This window comes from Muntiacus reevesi, chromosome 1 (genome assembly GCF_963930625.1).
Source record: "Muntiacus reevesi chromosome 1, mMunRee1.1, whole genome shotgun sequence".
Taxonomy (NCBI): domain Eukaryota; kingdom Metazoa; phylum Chordata; class Mammalia; order Artiodactyla; family Cervidae; genus Muntiacus; species Muntiacus reevesi.
The window spans coordinates 232,093,086-232,112,973 of NC_089249.1; the positions used below are offsets into that span (position 1 = coordinate 232,093,086).

Below are 19,888 nucleotides of genomic sequence, written 5' to 3' on the forward strand. Positions count from 1 at the left end.
ACTGTGGCTTTGTAGTGTAGTCTGAAGTCAAGAAAGCTTATTCTTCCAATTTCATTCTTCTTTCTCAGGATTTCATTGGCTTTTCAGGGTCTTTTGTGTTTCCACACAAGTTGTGAAATTATTAGTTCAAGGTCTGTGAAAAATACCTTTGGTAGCTTGATAGGGATTACATTGAATCTGTAGATTGCTTTGGGGTAGTATACTCATTTTTACTCTATTGATTCTTCCAATCCAAGAACATGGTATATTTCTCCATCTATTTGTGTCACCTTTAATTTCTTTCATCAGTGTGTTATAGTTTTCTGTATACAGATCTTTTGTTTCTTTAGGTAAATTTATTCCTAAGAACTTTATTCTTTTCATTACAGTGGTGAATGGCATTGTTTCCTTAATTTCTCTGATTTTTCATTGTTAGTGTATAGTCATGCAGTGTATATGTGTGCATTAATTTTATATCCTATGACTTTACTGATTAGCTCCAATATTCACTGATTAGATCTAGTAATTTTCTGGTGGCATCTTTAGGGTTTTCTGTATATAGAGAGGATCATGTCATCTGCAGACAGAGTTTTGCTACTTCTTTTCCAATCTGTATTCCTTTTATTTCTTTTTCTTCTCTGATTGCTGTGGCTAAGACTTCCAAAACTTTTGAATAGTAGTGGTGAGAGTGGGCACCCTTGTCTTATTCCTGATTTCAGGGGAAATGCTTTCAATTTTTTGCCACTGAGAATAATGTTTGATGTGGGTTTGTTGTATATGGCTTTTATTATGTTTAGGTATGTTCCTTCTGTGCCTACTTGCTGGAGAGTTTTTATCATAAATGGGTATTGAATTTTGTTAAAGGCTTTCTCTGCATCTGTTGAAATAATCATATGGTTTTTATCTCTCACTTTGTTAATATAGTGTATCACATTGATTTATGAATATTGAAGAATCCTTTCATTGCTGGAATATAGCCCACTTGATCATGATGTATGAGCTTTTTAATATGTTGTTGGATTCTGTTTCCTTGAATTTTGTTGAGGATTTTTGCATCTATGTTGGTCAGTGATATTGGCCTGTAATTTTCCTTTTTTGTGGCATCTTTGTCTGGTTTTGGTATCTGGGTGATAGTGGCTTTTGTAGAATGAGTTTGGGAGCTTTTGTTCCTCTGAAATTTTCTGGAGGAGTTTGAGTAGGATAGGTGTTAGCCAGTCTTTAAAATTTTGGTAGAATTTGTCATCTGATCCTGGCCTTTTGTTTATTGTAAGATTTTTGATTATAGTTTAGATTTCTATGCTTGTCAATTGACCTGTTCTATAGTTTAGATTTCTATGCTTGTCAATTGACCTGTTCAAATTTTCTCTTTCTTCTTGGTTCAGTTTTGAAAAGTTACAGTTCTCTAAGAATTTGTTCATTTCTTTCAAGTTTTCCATTATATTGACATATAGTTGCTCATAGTAGTCTCTTATGACCATTTGAATTTCTTTGTTGCCTTTTGTAATTTCTGCATTTTCACTTCTAATTTCATTGGTTTGAGTCGTCTCCCTTTTTTTTCTTGAGGAGTCTGGCTGATGTTTGTGTGAGGTGATATCTTATTATAGTTTTGATTTGCATTTTTCTAATATGAGTGATGTTGAACATCTTTTCATGTGTTTATCAGCCATCCATATGTCTTCTTTGGAAAAATGTCCATTTAGGTCTTTTCCCAACTTTTTGATTTGGATGAGTTGCTGGTAGTATTTTGGAAATTAATCCTTTGTCATTGTTTCATTTGCTATAATTTTCTCCCCATTCTGAGGGTTGTCTTTTCAGTTTGTTTGTAGTTTCCTTTGCTGTGCAGAAGTTTTTACATTTAAGTAGGTCCCATTTGTTTGTTTTTACTTCCATTACTCTAGGAAGTGGGTCATAGAGGGATCTTACTGTTATTTATGTCAGAGTGTGTTCTGCTTATGTTTTCATCTAAGAATTTTATAGCTTCTGATCTTACATTTAGGTTTTAATCCATTTTGAGTTTATCTTTGTGTCTGGTGTTAGGAAGTGTTCTAATTCCATTCTTTTACAGGTAACTGTCCAGTTTTCCCAGCACTACTTATTGAAGAGTCTGTCTTTGCCTCAGGGTGTATTCCTGTCTCCTTTGTCAAAAATAAGTTACCATAGGTATGTGGATTTATCTCTGGGCTTTCTGTCTTGTTCCACTGGTCTATTATTTCTGTTTCTATGCTAGTACCATGCTGTCTTGATGACTGTAGCTTGTAGTATAGCCTCAAGTCAGGAAAGTTGATTCTTCCAGCTCTGTTCTTTCTCAAGATTGCTTTGGGTATTCAGGGTCTTTTGTTATTCCATGTGAATTATGAAATTTTTTGTTTTAGTTTTGTTGAAAAATGCCATTGGTAATTTGCTAGGGATCACACTGAATCTGTAGATTGCATTTGGTCATATAGTCATTTTCATAATATTGATTCTTCCAACCCAAGAACATGCAATATCTCTCCATCTGTTTGTCATCTTTGAATTCTTTCACCAGTATCTTACAGTTTTCTGTATACAGCTCTTTTGTCTTCTTTGTAGATTATTCCTAGATATTTTATTCTTTTTTGTTGCAATGGTGAATGGGATTGATTCCTTAACTTTTGATTTTTCATTGTTAGTTTATGGAAATACAAGTGATTTCTGTGTATTGATTTTGTATTATGCGACTTTGCTAAATTCACTGATTAGCTCTAGTAATTTTCTAATAGTTATCTTTAGGGTTGTCTGTGTATAGTATCATGACAAGGAAGATACCTTCTTATAGGCTTTCCTGAGAATCAGCTGCACCTGCCTTTTGTATTCAAAGTACTTTGTACCAGGTGCTGATACAGTGAATGAAAGTTCACTTAACACATTTGCTTACATTCACTCTTAGATGTAGTGTGTGTGTGTGTGTGTGTGTGTGTGTGTGTGTGTGTGTGTATATATATATGTATGTATATATATAACTGACATACTATAAAACTTACTCACTTTAAGTGTAAATGTTAATGATTTTTATTAAAATTGCTGAGTTGTATAGCCATCATTATAATCCAATTTTAAAACATTTCCATCTTCCCATGAAGTTCCCTCATACTATTTTCACTTGAGCCCTGACGCCACCCCCAGTCATAGGAAACCATTGACCTGCCTTCTGGCTATAGCTTTGCCTTTTCTGGACATCTCATATACATGAAATCAAGTAATTTGTGATCTCTTTGTGTGAATTCTTTTGCTTGAGGTTCATCCATATTATGGCATGCACCACTATCTCTTTTATTGTTGTGTAGTATTCTACTCTGCTTTGCTTACAATTATTCTTTTCTACTGTATGGCTATACATAAGAACTGAAATATAGCTATGCCACATTTTTTTTATGTGTTGATTCATTTGTTAGTGTTTTATTTGTCATGTATTTATGTTGGTGGACATTTGAGTTCTTTTTGCTTTTTGTCTATTACAAACAATGGTGCTGTGAGTATCTGCATGCAAGTCATTGTATGCCCATGTTTTTATTCCTTTTGAATGGATACATAGCAGTGGAATTGTTGAACCACGTCTCTCATCTTTGATTCCTTGAAGGCAGGAATATCACCTTGAAGTTTTTAGTATTCGCTTAGTTGTTGGTCTTTGAATTGGCTCCTCTAGCACACCTGCCGCACAGTGGGTCAGGCAACTGATCAAGAGGTATTTATGACATAATTTCATGTTCTGTGAATCCTTGTTTGGTTTTTGTGCACACTATATCTCCTGTTACACCCACTTGGAAAGAGTTATTTTTATCTCTATTCTTTGCAAAGCTAGCAAACAATCCTAATGGTTTTGGATGATCTAGATTTTTATTTCTAGCATAACTCCATGTATACTCAAAGACAGTACTTTCTAAGACAATGCCACATTAATAGTAACAAAAGCTATGGCTTATTTACACTGTGTATACATATTATTCTGTTGATTTATGGACAGGGTATAAAAGATGAATAATATAAACTGTCTTTTATTCAAGTGGGTTGGATAGAGTGTGGAAAGTTTTTTGGGTGTCTGATGTGTTCTGTATGAACTGTTTTGTTCTGATGTTAGCCTGTCTGTGACCAAATAAAGTAAAAAATGTTTCCCTACCACAAGTATGGTTTCATTTTAACTGGGCAATGGAAGCCTGACATAAGAAAAGAAGACTGGATTCTTTGCACTAAAGCAAATGCTATAAAATTACTAATGCTGTTGATAGCCATATACTGCCAGTTAATAGAAATTAGCTGAAGGTCTAAGAAAAAATACACTCAAAATTCAGGCTCTTATTTTACTTGCCAAACTAATAAAATTTTGACTACATCAGTTTTCATTTATAAATGACTCTCTTCCTCTGTTTGAGTGTAGCCTATATTCTCTACATAGCTTGAAGGAATACGTTAATTTTCCTGTGGGTGTTAAGTGAGACAGATTCCTTGTACAGTATATTTGAAAAACAAAGGATATTGGACACATGGTAGAACACATGTTTTTAAGAGAAGGAATTATCATTGTTAAATGTGTAAGTCAAAATTAATATGGTTAAATTAAAACGATTAGGTTAAATGAGATTAGGTCAAAGGCTTGACATAGAATGGTCAACATTGGCTCATTTAATCTAGTTAGGAGCTTCGTATTAATAATTTCTCAGTAACGTTTAAGAGCATGGACTCTGGAGCCAGATGCCCAGTATTTAAAAACAAACAAAAAACAACAAAGAAGTCCTACTTAACCATTTCCAAGCTTTGTAACCTAGGTAAGTTAGTTGTTTAAGCCACACTTGTCTCATATAAATACAGTGAGCTTATATGAGGTTCATAGTAGCACTTTATAGAGTTTCTAAGTTTAAATGAGATAATATGTTGAAACATGATGCCTGGCATGAAGTAAGTGCTCAGTAAATGTAAAACACAAATTTAAAAACAGAAAAGCAACCCCAGTTCCCTGGTAATTTGTAGACTAAAGCCATATTCTCTGACGTGGTAAATAGCCTCATTACAAAGATTTTCCATTCAGATTTCAATAAAATGGGTTAGCAGCTATGAATCAGGTGTTTAAACTCTGCACTTGTTCCCTTTTTATGAAATGGAGTTATGTTCCTTAGCATTTGTTTTTATTTCATTTGTTTATTGGGTAGGTGAGGATTAACTGCTATATGTCAAAGTGTTCTACAAATGTAAGACTAATACTTGAAATGAATAGTAAAGCAATAATATGTATACATACTAGTAAGACACTGGGAAAGGAGGCTTCTTGTATACTTTTGCAAATGACTGAAGGTAGGAATAGTAATTTTCTTGTTCATATTTGAACTTCAATATTTATCATATAGTGGGTACATAGCAACTACTTGGTATACGTATGACAGGTAAGAGACTTGGTTTTAAAATCGTAATGCCTTTTCCTTAGGGATGGAGGCCACATGTGGAGAGAAGAGTATTTATAGGGAAGTTTGTTAGATCATCCAGTTTATGGATATGATTGAACACATTGTGCTTTTGGAAGTACTGTGTAAATTGTATAGAATAACTGGTTTACCATTTTACCCCTTTTGCCTTTATTGTCTATAATATGCAATATTGCTGTGTTTACTGAATGTTTATGTCCTTTTTTGGAGAAAGAATTGATGACTTTAAGTAAGGTAAGAATCTTGATGAGCTAATCAGTTTGTTTACATAAAATAGCGTTTTCATGGTAAAGACTATTAGGTTTAGAACAGGCTTGAATGAGTTCTTCCTTCCCTTGGTACCCTTTGCAGTAGTTGGCACATGACCATTTGAGGCACAGTTGGGACAGTCTTTGGTGCCAGGGTTAAGCTCATTTTGAATTTATGCCATATTAGCATGTAAACTTGCCACATTGCCATTTAAATGTCCTCTTTAAGCAGCTTAAGCTCCCTGAAGTGATAACTCTACCTTCAATAGAAGAGGGAAGAAAAGCAGCAGGAAAATGGAAACTGCATGAGTTCTACAAAAGCATGTTGGAGTCATATAATGAAAAAGCAGATTTGTTTTTTTTATTGTGATGTTTCTCCATATTTGGCATTGCTGTAAATGGCTAACTAACATTTACTGCCAATTCAGTACAAATGTGTGGTTTGGTAATACCAGAACAGCAAATTTAAATGAAAAATAAAAGTTAAACATTTCCACACAAGATTTTACAGTCTGACATTTCACTGCGTAGGTAAAAAGACACTTTTTTTTTTTAAACTACAGATTATTATTCAGCATGAATAAAAAACTACAACTTTTATTTTTTAAACAGGAGTCACTGGTTTTAATTTTTACACATTTTAAAATTACTGTGATAAAAAATAATGAAAAAGCTTCTTAATAATGCCATACACAGTATAATATAGATTTGTCCCCATTATATAGCATTTGTTTAATATACAAAATAGAATATTGACACACTTGAATCTATATGTAGTTAAGCAAGTTATTTGAGGAGGGTATTTTCATACAGCCTTTCATCAGAAAATAAAATCCTTCTTTCAGGCATTTGCTAGAGAGAAGCTAATCCTTTCCCAAGAACCTGGTCACTAATCCTTGGTGGACCAGGCTGACTGACCATTGTCTGGAAAACGATAAACTTCCATTCCAAGTGGTTAACATGTCCTCCTTACACTCTTAGTTTCTCTTCTTAGTCTCAAACCAGGCACAGAAAAACACATTCATATACAGCTGCAGTCCTTTCAGTGATCTACCAAGACCAAAATCTTACTGAGGGCTGTCACAGTTCTTAACTTTTGACAGATCAAAGTGTAATAATAATGTCCATTACATGGTGATGTAGTTTTAGGATATTTAACAGAGAACTAAAATGATAAGACTTAATGATAATTGGTTGTATTGGTAGATAGGTAAAATTGGAGTTGCTCATTCTTCCATTCCTCAATTCTGAAGTGAGCCTGGCTTTCCTTTATATATGTATCCACAGCTCATCCTATGCTAAATACTGAGTTCTTCTATGTGTTTTCCTTTTGCTGTGTCGTTTCTTTTTTTTTTTTTTTTCCCCAGGAGAAGGCAGGTGCACTTTTAGGTTCCCCTCACATAGTTTTAGATGATTGGGTATATATATATATATCCCCAAAACACTTTTCTTGTATCCTATAGCAAGGCCTAAAAACACAGAGAGGGTCTCTTTTTCCACCCGTAATTAAAAATACTTTTCAGGATTTGTTGTGACTCATCTACGCATATCACCTGTCACTAAAATTACTACACACTTTAATAGTTTGGGATGGCAACATACCAGATATATAGAAAATGAAGTTCCTTTCAGATAGCACCATAGCTTTCTTCACTTAAGTCCATAATTACACTCACACATAATTAAGGTAAATTTTTTCTTTCCCACATTTTCTAAAAGGTCACGGCTTCTTTTTCCATTTAATGTACAGCTTCCTATGGTTTCATGAATGTCAGTCCATTTCCTTTTAACAACAAAGTGCACTTGTCTTTATTCATTGAGCTCGATTTTTTGGGAGCCAAGGTTGTTGGGGCTAAAATTAAGGTTAATGTATGGTACACCTTCTGGTTTTAACCATATAATACTCTATAAATGAAATTATTAATCTTTCAGAAGCTATTTTTGAAACTTAACACTATCACTGATAATATTCAAGTGATATTTCTTAGGCACCAAGAATTTCACATCCAGCTGGGTTACAAATCATTTTAAAATACTTTGAGATCAATTTAAAGAATTACAAAAGGAGTATTCCCTTTTTAGACAGCATTCAAAAAGCAAATGATTACATTTTATTAAATAATTTCTCCAAAATACTGAAAAATAACAACATTCAAAAAGCATTCAAAGAAAACATAAACATGTCCTCATTTTATCAGGAAATGAACTCTTATAGGATAGAAAGGAATTAGTGTAATATTGGCAGCCTATGAGATTCTGCACTATTTACATATTGCTGGTACCTCTATGCGTATTATTGCCAAACTGTTAAACTGTTGGGGAGGCTGTATGTGATGGTGCCTGTAAATGTGTAAGCACCACCTTTCTGTCCTGTTAACATACTTTAGCGCAAGGGGAGATTTAGTAAACTAAACCTGTGCAGACAGACGCACTGTTGGAATGAGAAGGGTGGTCATTCTGGGAGGCAGAGGATTACTTCCTCTCTGATATGAATGGGACAGAGCCTCAATAACCTTCATGGTGCACAGGGCCAGTTTCCATTTCCCTTTTCCTGTAGAGCAAACTTGTTTGGTTTCTGAGACCATTGCTGCCTGTATGAATGCTTGCACACATTATAAATCTTATAGGTTATCCATCAACATTTCTTTGACCCCTACAAAAAATATATAACATGTCATGATAAAACAATCTCATCTAAAAATCATTCTTATTTTACACTATACAAGCTATTTTACAGTCATTTTAATAAATTGCATGTAAAGCTGCAGTAGCCCTTCCCTTCCCAGATTAGTGAATACCAATATGATATATATCTGAAACTATAACTAAATATAAAAATATATTAGAAGTTTCATATTTTTAATATTAGATTTTCCATTTTCTATTACACAAATAATTTGGCCACCTTGAATAGAAATCAAATTTCTTGTGGCTTAGTAAATGTAAGTTTTGAGTTTACAGAAAGTTGGTAAGGTGCACACAGAAAGGGCTACTACAGCTTCTATCTTGTTTAAAATGATAATTCTCAACAGTGAGAAGGAGAAATTCACATGACTTTCATTAAACTCTATGGCACACATAAGGCTGTGAGGGATGTATAGTTTTATGAACATGGAAGTCTGACATACAGTTCTAAATCAGAAAAATCAGTAGCTGAGCTTTCCTGTATCCCCAGGAAAGAAAGACCAATTGGTGACAAGTGGGAATGTGAAAATGGGTGTCTGGCCACTTTTGCCATATTAGAGATTTTTGGGAGGGGGTAAAGTTTAGTGGGAGGAATTACTTGGACTGGTTAAAAACTTTCAACTGTGTTTCAGCTGGTTATCTGGCATTATAACTTTTAGGACATTTTACAAACTACAGCAAAAGGTCCTGAAAGACAGTTTACTGACTTTCTTCCCATCTAACCATTGCAGAGATAGGTAGGGCATTAGGTACAAACAGGGCCTCTTGGTAGTTTTTTTTTTTTTTTTTTAATTAGTCTTTTGCAATCCACAGTTTACCCAGCAGGTCACTGGACTAGGTGCTCTACACCAGTTAGGACGGTTAATTTGCACAATCTATATAATTCTCCACTGAAGCAAATATATACAAAATATGAGCTTTTTTGACAAGAAAACTGGAGATTTGAGTCAATTTTTGTGGTCTTCTGATAGCTAACTGCCATCAGGTTAGAAGCACCAACCCATTTTCACACAGAAGATTAATGTTTAGAGTCTGATTAGGAAAGCTATGAACTAGCTGCCCATCTTAAACAGCTGTACAATAACTTGAATACAAAAATTATGTAAGAAAAAATGAGCAAGCGTAGTTCACTGAATATAAAGGAAATTGTTAAAACCAGACAGTAATAGCTATAAAAGGCACAACTTCCCTTTTCTGATATACACTTGTAAACTTTGTTTCAGGTTTCCATGCATAAATCAAAAATGCTATCCTAACTATACAGGGGAAAATATACCAACAAAAAGTCTAAAAAATTTTGTCCAGCCAACTGTGAAAAGTATGAGCAGAAAGTTTATCACACAGACTTCGGGCACTGGTGGTTTAGGTGCCATCCTTCTCTGAAAGTGGAGCTTATACACCCACATTATTGGCTCTAATTTCTGGGATCCACCAACTCTCACTTTCTACTTTTCCCATCACTGAAAAGTGATAGCTCAACTGCTTCTGTTGCCAAGTCTTGGCCCTCTTTAAACCACATGTAGTGCGTATTCAAAACAAAAACAAAATCTAGACAAAAACAAAAAAAAAATAAAACTGCTACAGGACAGATTGATAGTTTGTACAATAAAAGCTATAAATTCAACTTTCTTTAAGGCAACCTTTCTTATTAAGGCAGTCACTTTTGATGAAACAGAAGTTTTTTGATATTTCCACTTGAATATTTTGGTATCTGATTGGTGATGATTTCAGCTAACATCTCTGGGAATTCAATACTCATAGTCTTATCCAAAAATGTTTGGAAGCAATAGTTAAGAAGATTTTCAACCACCTGCAAGAGAAGATACAGTGATGATCAGTCTTAAAAACTTAGCAGTAGAGACATCTCATGCTTGTTTTTGGCCTCCCCCCCCTTTTATTTTCTGACTTGGAATATACCAATCTGTTGGAATTCCCCGGGTAAGAAAGAAGCTTACTTAAATAAAATGAGCACTCAGTTACCACAGACATTTTGAATTTCTTAAATAGTATATAGAATTATATGGAATTAAGTGTTTCATGATGAATTGTGGTACCGTAGTATATGAAGGGCACATTCAAACTTACTGGATAAATTCATACAGAAAGAGGGAATTCCACCTTTTAAAAAACAGTGCCATTACATTCTGTATTAGTATCTTGATGTTAGATGCATATGACTAGATGAAATGGTATTTCACAATTGACTTTAGGAGAATTGTGTGCCAAACTGAACTTCACAGCCTGAAAATCATCAAAATCGATGAATGGGAGGGACCCCAAAACTATTGGTATATAATTATATACAAAAATCAGGACATACTTCATGTCTCAGGAAATTCTTTTGATACTTGGATTTTTTGTTTGACACTTACATCATGCATGGAGTCCAAGAGTTTTGTCAGTTGATAAAACCGCTGCCAGTTCTGACTGGAGTTTCCTTCCCTCTTGACAATGGCTTTTCCTAGCTCTTTGATGTAGGTCATTCTAATTTCATCAAATAGTTCTTGACTCTTCAAGCCTTCCTTAGGAACTAAAAGGTTAATTGTAATCAATTAAAGAATTTTCTTGTGATAACTTTTCATATATACAAGTAGGACATTATCAGTAATAGATCATGTTTTACACTGCATTTAATGCATTCTTAAAATATAAGCATTTTGAAGGATTATGAAACTATAGCCACATGAGAATATGGGATAATAGAAAATTGGAGGATGTAACTTTGGGTTTATCATGTTGTTTCTCATCTGTGAATGGATCTAGTAAACACCTTCCTCCTTAGTTCACGAAGCTAGTTTGAAGACCAAACAAATAATACACTGATTATCATTCTGCCCTTGAGTTTAATTCTAGTACAGACATAGATGACTTCAACAATAGTGTTTATGCCACCAATTACATCTTGGAATATCTGTGATATAACCAATTAGGACCTTCAAATCAGCATGCAGTACATTTTATTAATGTGTTAACATACTGAGTTGATATGATTCCAATCTAAAAACAAACTTGATTTTAGATTTATATTTCTGTATAGAAATACAGAAAATACCTCATGGATCATAAAATTAGTAAAAAAAATCAATTTTTCACAGTACTCCTCAGGAAACAATACTAGGAAGAAGGACTGTGAACAGAGGATTAAGATTAATCATGGTTTCACTTGGTCTTGCAGAGACTATAACTTGTGGATATTATATATCTTAAAGTGTGCTCCAAGGAACTCTGGTTCTGTGTTAATAATGATTAGGGGGAAAAGGATTTGATGATCAGAATTTAATAAAACTTGATGTTTCAATACCAAGTTAGGCAGATTTTTGGATTTCAGGACTTCTTAGAGCTATAATTATGCACTCTCCAGGGATCCCATGGACTGGGGCCTGTTGGGTTCCTCTGTCCATGGAATTCTCCAGGCAAGAGTACTGGAGTGGGTTGCCATGCCCTTCTTCAGGGGATTTTCCCCACCCAGGCCTTGAACTTGGCTCTCCCACATGGCAGGCAGATTGTTTACTGTGTGAGCCACCAGGGAAGCCCACTCTCCAGGGAGGGGAGCAAATCCTTTTCCAGACTTAAGCTTCATTTCTACTGACGTCTTAGAAAATGCTAGAACAGAGGAAAAGCAGTGTGTTTAGGATAAGTCTTTTTAATTCTTACTTGCCAGGTGGACTTCAGTATAACCTCCCTGAGCCCCTGTTTCCTACTCCTTTCTTTCTCAGTGAATTTAAAAAAATTATTTTTAAAAATTTAGATATAATTAGTATGTAACATTGTATTAGTTTCAAGTGTACAACATGATGATTCAATACTTGTATATACTGCAGAATGATCACCACAGCAAGTCTAGGTAACATCTGTCACCATAAATTGTTACAAAACTATTTCTTGTGATGAAAATTTTCAAATTTACTGTTAGCAGTTTTCAAATATACAATATCATATTAACTATAGACACCATTACATCTCCATGCTATACATTACATCTCCATGACTGAAGTTTATACTTTCTAAACCCTTCACTCATTTCTCTCATCCCCCAACACCCCCCACCCCCAAACACACACACCTCTGGTATTTGTTAATTTGTACTCTGTATCCATGGGCTTTTGTTTTTAGATTACACATACAAGTAAGATGTATGTGGTATTTGTCTTCTTTGACTTATTTCACTTAGCACAGTGCCCTCAAGGTCCGTCCATGTTGTTGCAAATGGTGAAGTTTCATTTTTTCTTATGGTTGAATAATATCTCATTGACTCATTCACCAGTGGACATTTAGGTTGTTTTCATATCTTGGCTATTATAAATTATTCTGCAGTGAACATGAGGGTGCACTTATCTTTTCCAGTTAATTTCTTTGTTTTCTAGGTTAAATACCCCGAAGTGAAATTGCTGGGTCATATAGTAATTCTATTTTTAGTTTGCTAAAGAACCCCCAAACTGTTTTCTGTAGTGGCTGCACCAGTTTAAATTCCCGAGTGCACAAAGGTCTCCTTTTTCTCCACACCTTTGCCAATACTTTTTGTCTTTGGATGTTTTGATAATAGTCATCCTGATTGATGTTAAGGTGGTATTTCATTGTACTTTTGATTTGCATGCATTTCCCAGATGACTAATGATGTAAAGCACCTTCTTATATACATATTGATTATTTGTATGTCTTTGTGAGATACCTGTTCAGGGTCTAAGCCCATTAAAAAAATCCGGGTATTAGTTCTTTTGCTGTTGAGTTGTATGAATTCTTTTATTTGTAGATATTAACCCCTTATCAGATACATGATTTGCAAATACTTCTCTCATTTGGCAGACTACCTCTTCATTTTGTTGATGGTTCCCTTTGCTGTGTTTGATATAGTCTCATTTGTTTCCTTTTGTTGCCTTTGCTTTTGATGTCTGAGCCGGAAAATCACCTCAAGACTGACATCAAGGAGCTTACTGCCTATATTTTCTTCTGGAACTTTTATGATTTCAGAACATATGTTCAGGTCCATATGATCCATTTTAAGTTAACTTTTGTGTATGGTGTGAGATGGTAATCTAGTTTCATTCTCTTGGATCTGGTTTTCCCAACATCTTTATTGAAAAGACTGCCCTTTTCCCATTGTATATTGTTAGTTACTTTGTCATTAGTTCATTGACAATACATATATTGTGGGTTTACTTCTTGGCTCTCAATTATGTTCCATTAATCTTTGTGAATGGTCTTGTGCCAGTACAATACTGTTTGGATGACTACAGCTTTGTAATACAGTTTGAAACCAAGGTGTAAATTCAGCTTTGTTCTTTCTCAAGTTTGCTTTGGCTATTCTGGATTTTCTATGCTTCCATACAAATTTTAGGGTTATTTATTTCTGTGACACATGCCATAGGAATTTTATAGAGATTACATTGTATCTGTTGATTACTCTGAATAGTAAGGACATTTTGACACTATTAATTTTTCTAATCCGTAAGCATGGACTGTCCGTTTATTTTTTGTTTTCTTCAGTTTTGTTCATCAGTGTCTTATAGTTTTCATTGTGCAAGTCTTTTGCCTCTGTGGTTAAATTTATTTCTAGGTTTTTTATTCTTTTTGATGCAGTTGTAAACAGAATTGTTTCCTTAATTTCCCTTACTGCTAGTTTGTTATGAATGTGTTGAAACACAACAGATTTTTGTAAAATGAATTTGTATCCTGTAACTTTATTGAATTTACTAGTTCGAACAGTATTTTTTGATGTCATCTTTAGGGTTTCTCTATATAAAATCAGATCATTTGCAAATAGAGTTTTACTTCTTAAAAATGTTTTTTTCCTAATGGTTTTACTTCCAGTTAAACAGGCAGTAATAATCAGAACACTCAGGATGTGCCGACCCCAGTTGGAATTTTTACTTCTTCCTTTTTGATTTAGATGCCTTTTCTTTCTTTTTCTTACTTAATTGGTCTGGCTAGAATTTCCAGAACTAGTTGACTGGAAGTGGCTAGAGTGGACATCTTTGTCTCATTCCTTATTTCAGAGGAACAGCTTTCAGCTTTTCACCATTGAGTAATGATGTTAGCTGTGGGCTTGTCATATATGTCCTTTATTATGGTCAGGTACCCTATCTATATGTGGTTTATTGATATTTTCTATCATAAATGTATGTTGAATTTTGTCAAATGCTTTTTCTGCACTTAAGATTTTTATCCTTCATTTGGTTAATGTAGTAGATCACTCTCATTGGATTTTGATTAGGATTAGACCAAAAACTACATATCAAAATATTTTGATTCCATAAAGCAAACTTGACACTTCTAGGATACCAGTATTAGTGTGCAATTGAAGGTCATTTAATCAAGAGTGGTGGGTTAATTTTTACACATGATTATATTACAGGTGATCTAGTTATTGCTAATTTTTAAAATAATGATTTCTTATTTATAACTTTTTTCCCTGTGCTGGTTTTCCTCATTGTAAAAATAATTATGTGAGAAACCTATTCAGTATTTATATTTAGAAGACTTTCATCCATCCCAAGTTACCACAAATATTCCTTGGGATTTTTGCTTTATGTTGTTTAGGGCCATATATTCAGAATTATTTTTCTGGTGTTAGAATGCTTTATGTAGTGAATATCTTTAAATATAGAGCTGTTTTGGGGGGCCTTAGTGTTTATTTTTATAGTAATATAGCTGCCTCAGATTGCTTTTGGGTAAAACAGTGGTCAGCAATGGCCCCTTCTACCTGTAGCCTCTTTTTGTAAATAAAATATCATTGGAACACAGCCATGCCTGTTTTCTTTAAGCATTGTTAATGACCATGTTCATGTCACAAGGGGCAGAATTGAGTACCTCTGACAGAGATTGTATGCAAAACTGAAATCATTTACCATCTGGCCTTTTACAGAAAGTATGCCACAAATGCCATATACCATGTGGCATGTAGATGCCCTATGCTACACTATGTGTAGTATATCCTTTTACTTCAGCTACTCAACATCTTTATTTAGATATATATCTTATAAATAGCAGAGTTCGATTGCTTTCTTAAACTAGTCTTGCACTTTCTGTATATTTTTATCTTGGAGCATTTAGTCCATCTACATTTAATGAAATTGCTGATATGTTTGAACTTATTTGTACAATCAGTGTATTTGTTACTTCCTCCTATCATGCCTTTGTTTATGCTTCCCCTCTGCCCTCAACTTCCTCTCATTTCTTTTATTCTTTTGGATTGTTTTTTCTTACCATATTCTCCCCCAAAACTCTCATGATTTGATAATGTACTTTGTATACTCTTTAAGAAATTTAAATACTCATCTTTAACTTTTCAAAGGCTCCTTTTTTCTTCTTTGCTTATATGTAATTATTGTGTACTTTAGTTCTATTTTATAACTTCCCAAAGACATTATTACTGTTATTTTACAGTTAGCTTAAATGTATCTAAATATTTACCACTTTCTTTATTCTGTTTTCCCTTAGCCTGAGTATATTCTTTATATTACTTTACTGAGAATCTGTGGTGGCAAATTCTCTTTTGACCTTCATTAAAAAAGAAAAAAAAGACTGTATATTAGGCCTTTCAAATTTAAAGTGATTGTTTGAGATATCTACATTAATCTCTACCATGTTTTTAACTTATATTCATTTTTCTTATTTCCTTTTTCTGCCTTTTCTAGTCTTTACTGAGTATTTATGTGATTCTGTTTCCTCTTGGTGTATCAATTATGACTTCATTTAAAAGTTTTTTTTTAGTGGCTGCCCTAGAATTTGAAATACACATTTACAACTAATCTACATCTTCCTTCAAATAACACTGTATAGGTACTGTTGGTACCTTAAAACATCATCAGTGGATGTGGAATCTAACATGGGTGATCTTTTTCTTTTAACGGTAAATAGTTCACTACCTTCCTGCTTGCATGATTTCTAATGAGAATATCCTTCCTTTATAAGGAATAGGTAAACTGTTTTCCCCTCTGGCCTTTTCCAAGATTTCCTTATTGTCTTTAGTTTCCTGTAGTTTGAGTACAATATGCCTAGGTGCAGCTTTTTTGGTATTTATCTGTCTTTCTGGATATTTTCTGAGCTTCCTGGATGTATTCTGGTGTCTGTCATTAATTTTGGAAATGTATCAGCCTTTATTGCTTCAAATATGTCTTCTCTTCCTTTTACTATCTCTCTCAACGTGAGATAGGAAGGAAAGGGGACTGGAATTATCTATTTGCCCTTTCCCCTAGGGTAGAAAGGGGCTCTTCTCTGATCTTCATCATTAGAATTTGGTGGGTTTTCTCAAGGTAAACCCCAGAGAACTGTGAGGGGAAACCCCTGAAGACTGGGTCTCCAGAGTTCTTATATAGTGAAGTGAAAGTTGCTTAGTCATGTCCGACTCTTTGTGACCCCATGGATTATTCAGTCCATGGAATTCTCCAGGCCAGAATACTGGAGTGGGTAGCTGTTTCCTTTTCCAGGGGATCTTCCCAACACAGGGACGGAATCCAGGTCTCTTGCATTGTGGGTGGATCTTTTACCAGTTGAGCCCCAAAGGAACCCAAGAAAACTGGAGTGGGTAGCCTATCCCTTCTCTCGCAGATCTTCCGGACCCAGGAATCAAACCAGGGTCTTCTGCATTGCAGGTGGATTCTTTACCAGCTGAACTATCAGAGAAGCCCTGATATCAGGGTTCTTAACACTCCAGCTATTCCTTACTTGGTCTTCAGAAATTCATCAAAGATACCATAAGTGTTTCTGCATTACTGGGTCCAGTAGCTTCTGTTTCCAGGAAACTGATCTTGGCTGTGGTCCTCTGTATTTGCCTGTTTCTCCAGATTTTGATGTTAGTGGTTTGTCCTGTGACCTTTCTTCTCAGATGGATCTTTAAAAAAGTTATTGTCAGTTTGCCTGGCTTTTTCTTATTTGTGAGGATGGGAGCAATAACTGCCTAGTTGTTTAATTTTCCCCCTTAAGCTTTTTGAAAAAAATTATTTCCCTTTCTTCAGTTGCTGCTGTTCTGGAAAGTTTCCAGCCATTATCTCTTTGTGTAGTATCTTTTCACCTTTCATTTTGGATCTTTGATTATAAGACCACCGTATGAGTGGGTTACTCATGTGTTGCTAATGGTCTGCTATGCTGGTCACCACTGGGTGCAGGACGCTTACTCCTTTACCTCATTGTGCTATGAATGAATGCTATTTTTTTAATGTTATTATGACGTGAAAAGAGTTGTGAAGTACTGTTGTAGACCTTCTCTCTCAATCATGCCTCTTATCTTTGTTCATTTACATATACACAAACGCACATTAAAAATGTATTCTGGCTAAATTCTTTAGATGTATATTTCAGTTTAAATGTCTCTACAAATATGTCTAATCTGCCTTTAGATCCATCTCCCCCCACCACCCACAATTACACTTGTCTTTAAATTTACTGAATATACTAATTTACCAGTCTTGGCAACTACCCTCTAAGAGAAAGCTAGCTTCAAGTGCAGCTCACCTCTTTAGGTACCTGCCTGCATGTAGTGTTAAATTTTTTAAGTCCAGCATTTCTTAATGGAAGGTTAGGACACTTCTTATAGTGTTCTGTCAGGGTAGCAGTCTAATTAAATCTTAAGATACATATTTTCATCCTTTTTTTTTTTTTTTTACCAAAAGGTTAGTATCTTGGCATTGACTTGTACCTGGATATTATCAACCCAAATAATTCATTATCAGAATTTTAACTGTTTACTTCAACAATAACAAGCTCACTGCTTTAACAAGGGTACTGCTACAGGTAACCTTTAAAAATTAACTTTTTAAAAATGGGTTGTGGAAAATTTTCTTATTTTGGAATATTACTACTACTCCTTAAGTCCCGTGACATTAAACAACAAAAATAGCATTAAGGTTGATGTGTGCTTTGGAAAAGCTTAGATAGATACAGTCATGTAGTCATGTAAGGAGCTTCCCTGGTGGCTCGGACAGCAGAGGATCTGCCTGTAATGCAGGAGACCTGGGTTTGATCCCTGGGTTGGGAAGATTCCCCTGGAGGAAGGCATGGCAACTGACTCCAGTATTCTTGCCTGGAGAATCCCCATGGACAGAGGAGCCTTGTGGGCTACAGTCCAAGGGGTCCAAGCAAAGAGTTGGACATGACTGAGCGATAAAGCACAGTCATGTACCATCCATAGATTTTTTTTTAGCCACTTTGAAACCACAGTTACTAATGGAATGAAGGCTTTAAAAAAATTGGAATGCTGCTTATATGGAAGAGGTACATAGCCATCAACTCCGCATTTTAGAAAGCTTATAATGCCTACTGGTTCACAGACCTTCTTTCATTAGTTGTTGATAATGCTACATTTTTACTAATATAGACAAGATACTTTGTATTTTCCAGAAGTTTTCTAGTTTGCCTTTGCTTGCTGAAAGTAGTCTCACTGAAGTTCATATACCAATTTACTTTTGTAAACTTTCAAGATAGCGTTGCTCCTTTCTAGATAAGATACCTCTGTCCAACAGTCCAGCTCCAATGCTGCATTGACTAATTCTTTAATAGTACTCAAGCTCACTTTTTTTTTAAGTCGTCCTTTCTGCTTTCTTTTGAAGTAGTTTTCACTGGGAGTGTAGTTGACTCACTCAGTGTTGTTCGTTTCTGCTGTTTAGCACAGTGAATCAGTTATACAGGCAGCCACTCTCTTTTCAGATTCTCTTCCCATATAGGTCATTACAGAGTATTGAGTAGAGTTCCCTGTGTTGTATGGTATGTTCTTATTATATTTTATATATGGTAGTGTGTGTATATATATATCAGTCCCAGTTTCCCAATTTATCCCTCCCACCCTTCCCCCTTGGTAACCTTAGTTTTTTTCCCTACAACTATGACTATTTCTGTTTTGTAAATAACTTCATTTGTATGTAAGCAGTGTTACTGTTGTTCAGTTGCCCAATCATTTCTCACTCTTTCTGACACCATGGATTGCAGCACGCCAGGCCTCCCTGTCCCTCCTCATCTCCTGGAGTTTGCCCAAGTTCATGTACATTACATTGGTACATGTAATGTACCATCCAGCCATCTCATCTTCTGTTGCCCTCTTCTCCTTTGCCTTCATTCTTTCCCATCAGGGTCTTTTCCAATGAATTGGCTCTTCACATCAGGTGGCCACAGTATTGGTGTTTCAGCATCAGTCCTTCCAATGAGTATTTACGGTTGACTTTAAGATTGGTTTGATCTCCTTGCTGTCCAAGGGGCTCTCAAGAGTGTTCTTCAGCACCACAGTTTGAAAGTATCAATTCTTTGGCATTCTGCCTTCTTTAAGGTCCAACTCTTACAGTCGTACCATGACTACTGGACAGACCATAGCCTTGACTATACGGACCTTTGTTAGCAAAGTGATGTCTTTGCTTTTTAACACACTGTCTAGGTTTTTCTAGCTTTCCTGCCAAGAAGCAGTTGTCTTATAATTTCATGGCTACAGTCACCATCCACAGTGATATAAGCAATATCATGTGATATTTATCTTTTCTCTGACTTACTCTGTATGACAGACTCTAGGTCCATCCATGTTGCTATAGATGGCATTATTTTGTTCTTTTGTTCATTATTATA

The 19,888-nt window shown here is 35.0% G+C and overlaps 1 protein-coding gene across 5 annotated transcripts in view; it reads right to left on the reverse strand.

The window, feature by feature from the left end:
* Positions 1–5,998: 5,998 nt before the first annotated feature.
* NR3C1 (nuclear receptor subfamily 3 group C member 1) overlaps positions 5,999–19,888 on the reverse strand; it is a 118,007-nt gene continuing 104,117 nt past the window's right edge. For all 5 annotated transcript variants that reach the window (XM_065918825.1, XM_065918823.1, XM_065918824.1 and 2 more), the window contains 2 exons: positions 10,717–10,874; positions 5,999–10,154 (listed from right to left, as the gene is read on the reverse strand). In XM_065918825.1, coding sequence (XP_065774897.1) covers positions 10,002–10,154; positions 10,717–10,874 — 311 coding nt within the window. In that variant the 3' untranslated portion in view covers positions 5,999–10,001. The remainder of the gene's footprint in view (positions 10,155–10,716; positions 10,875–19,888) is intronic.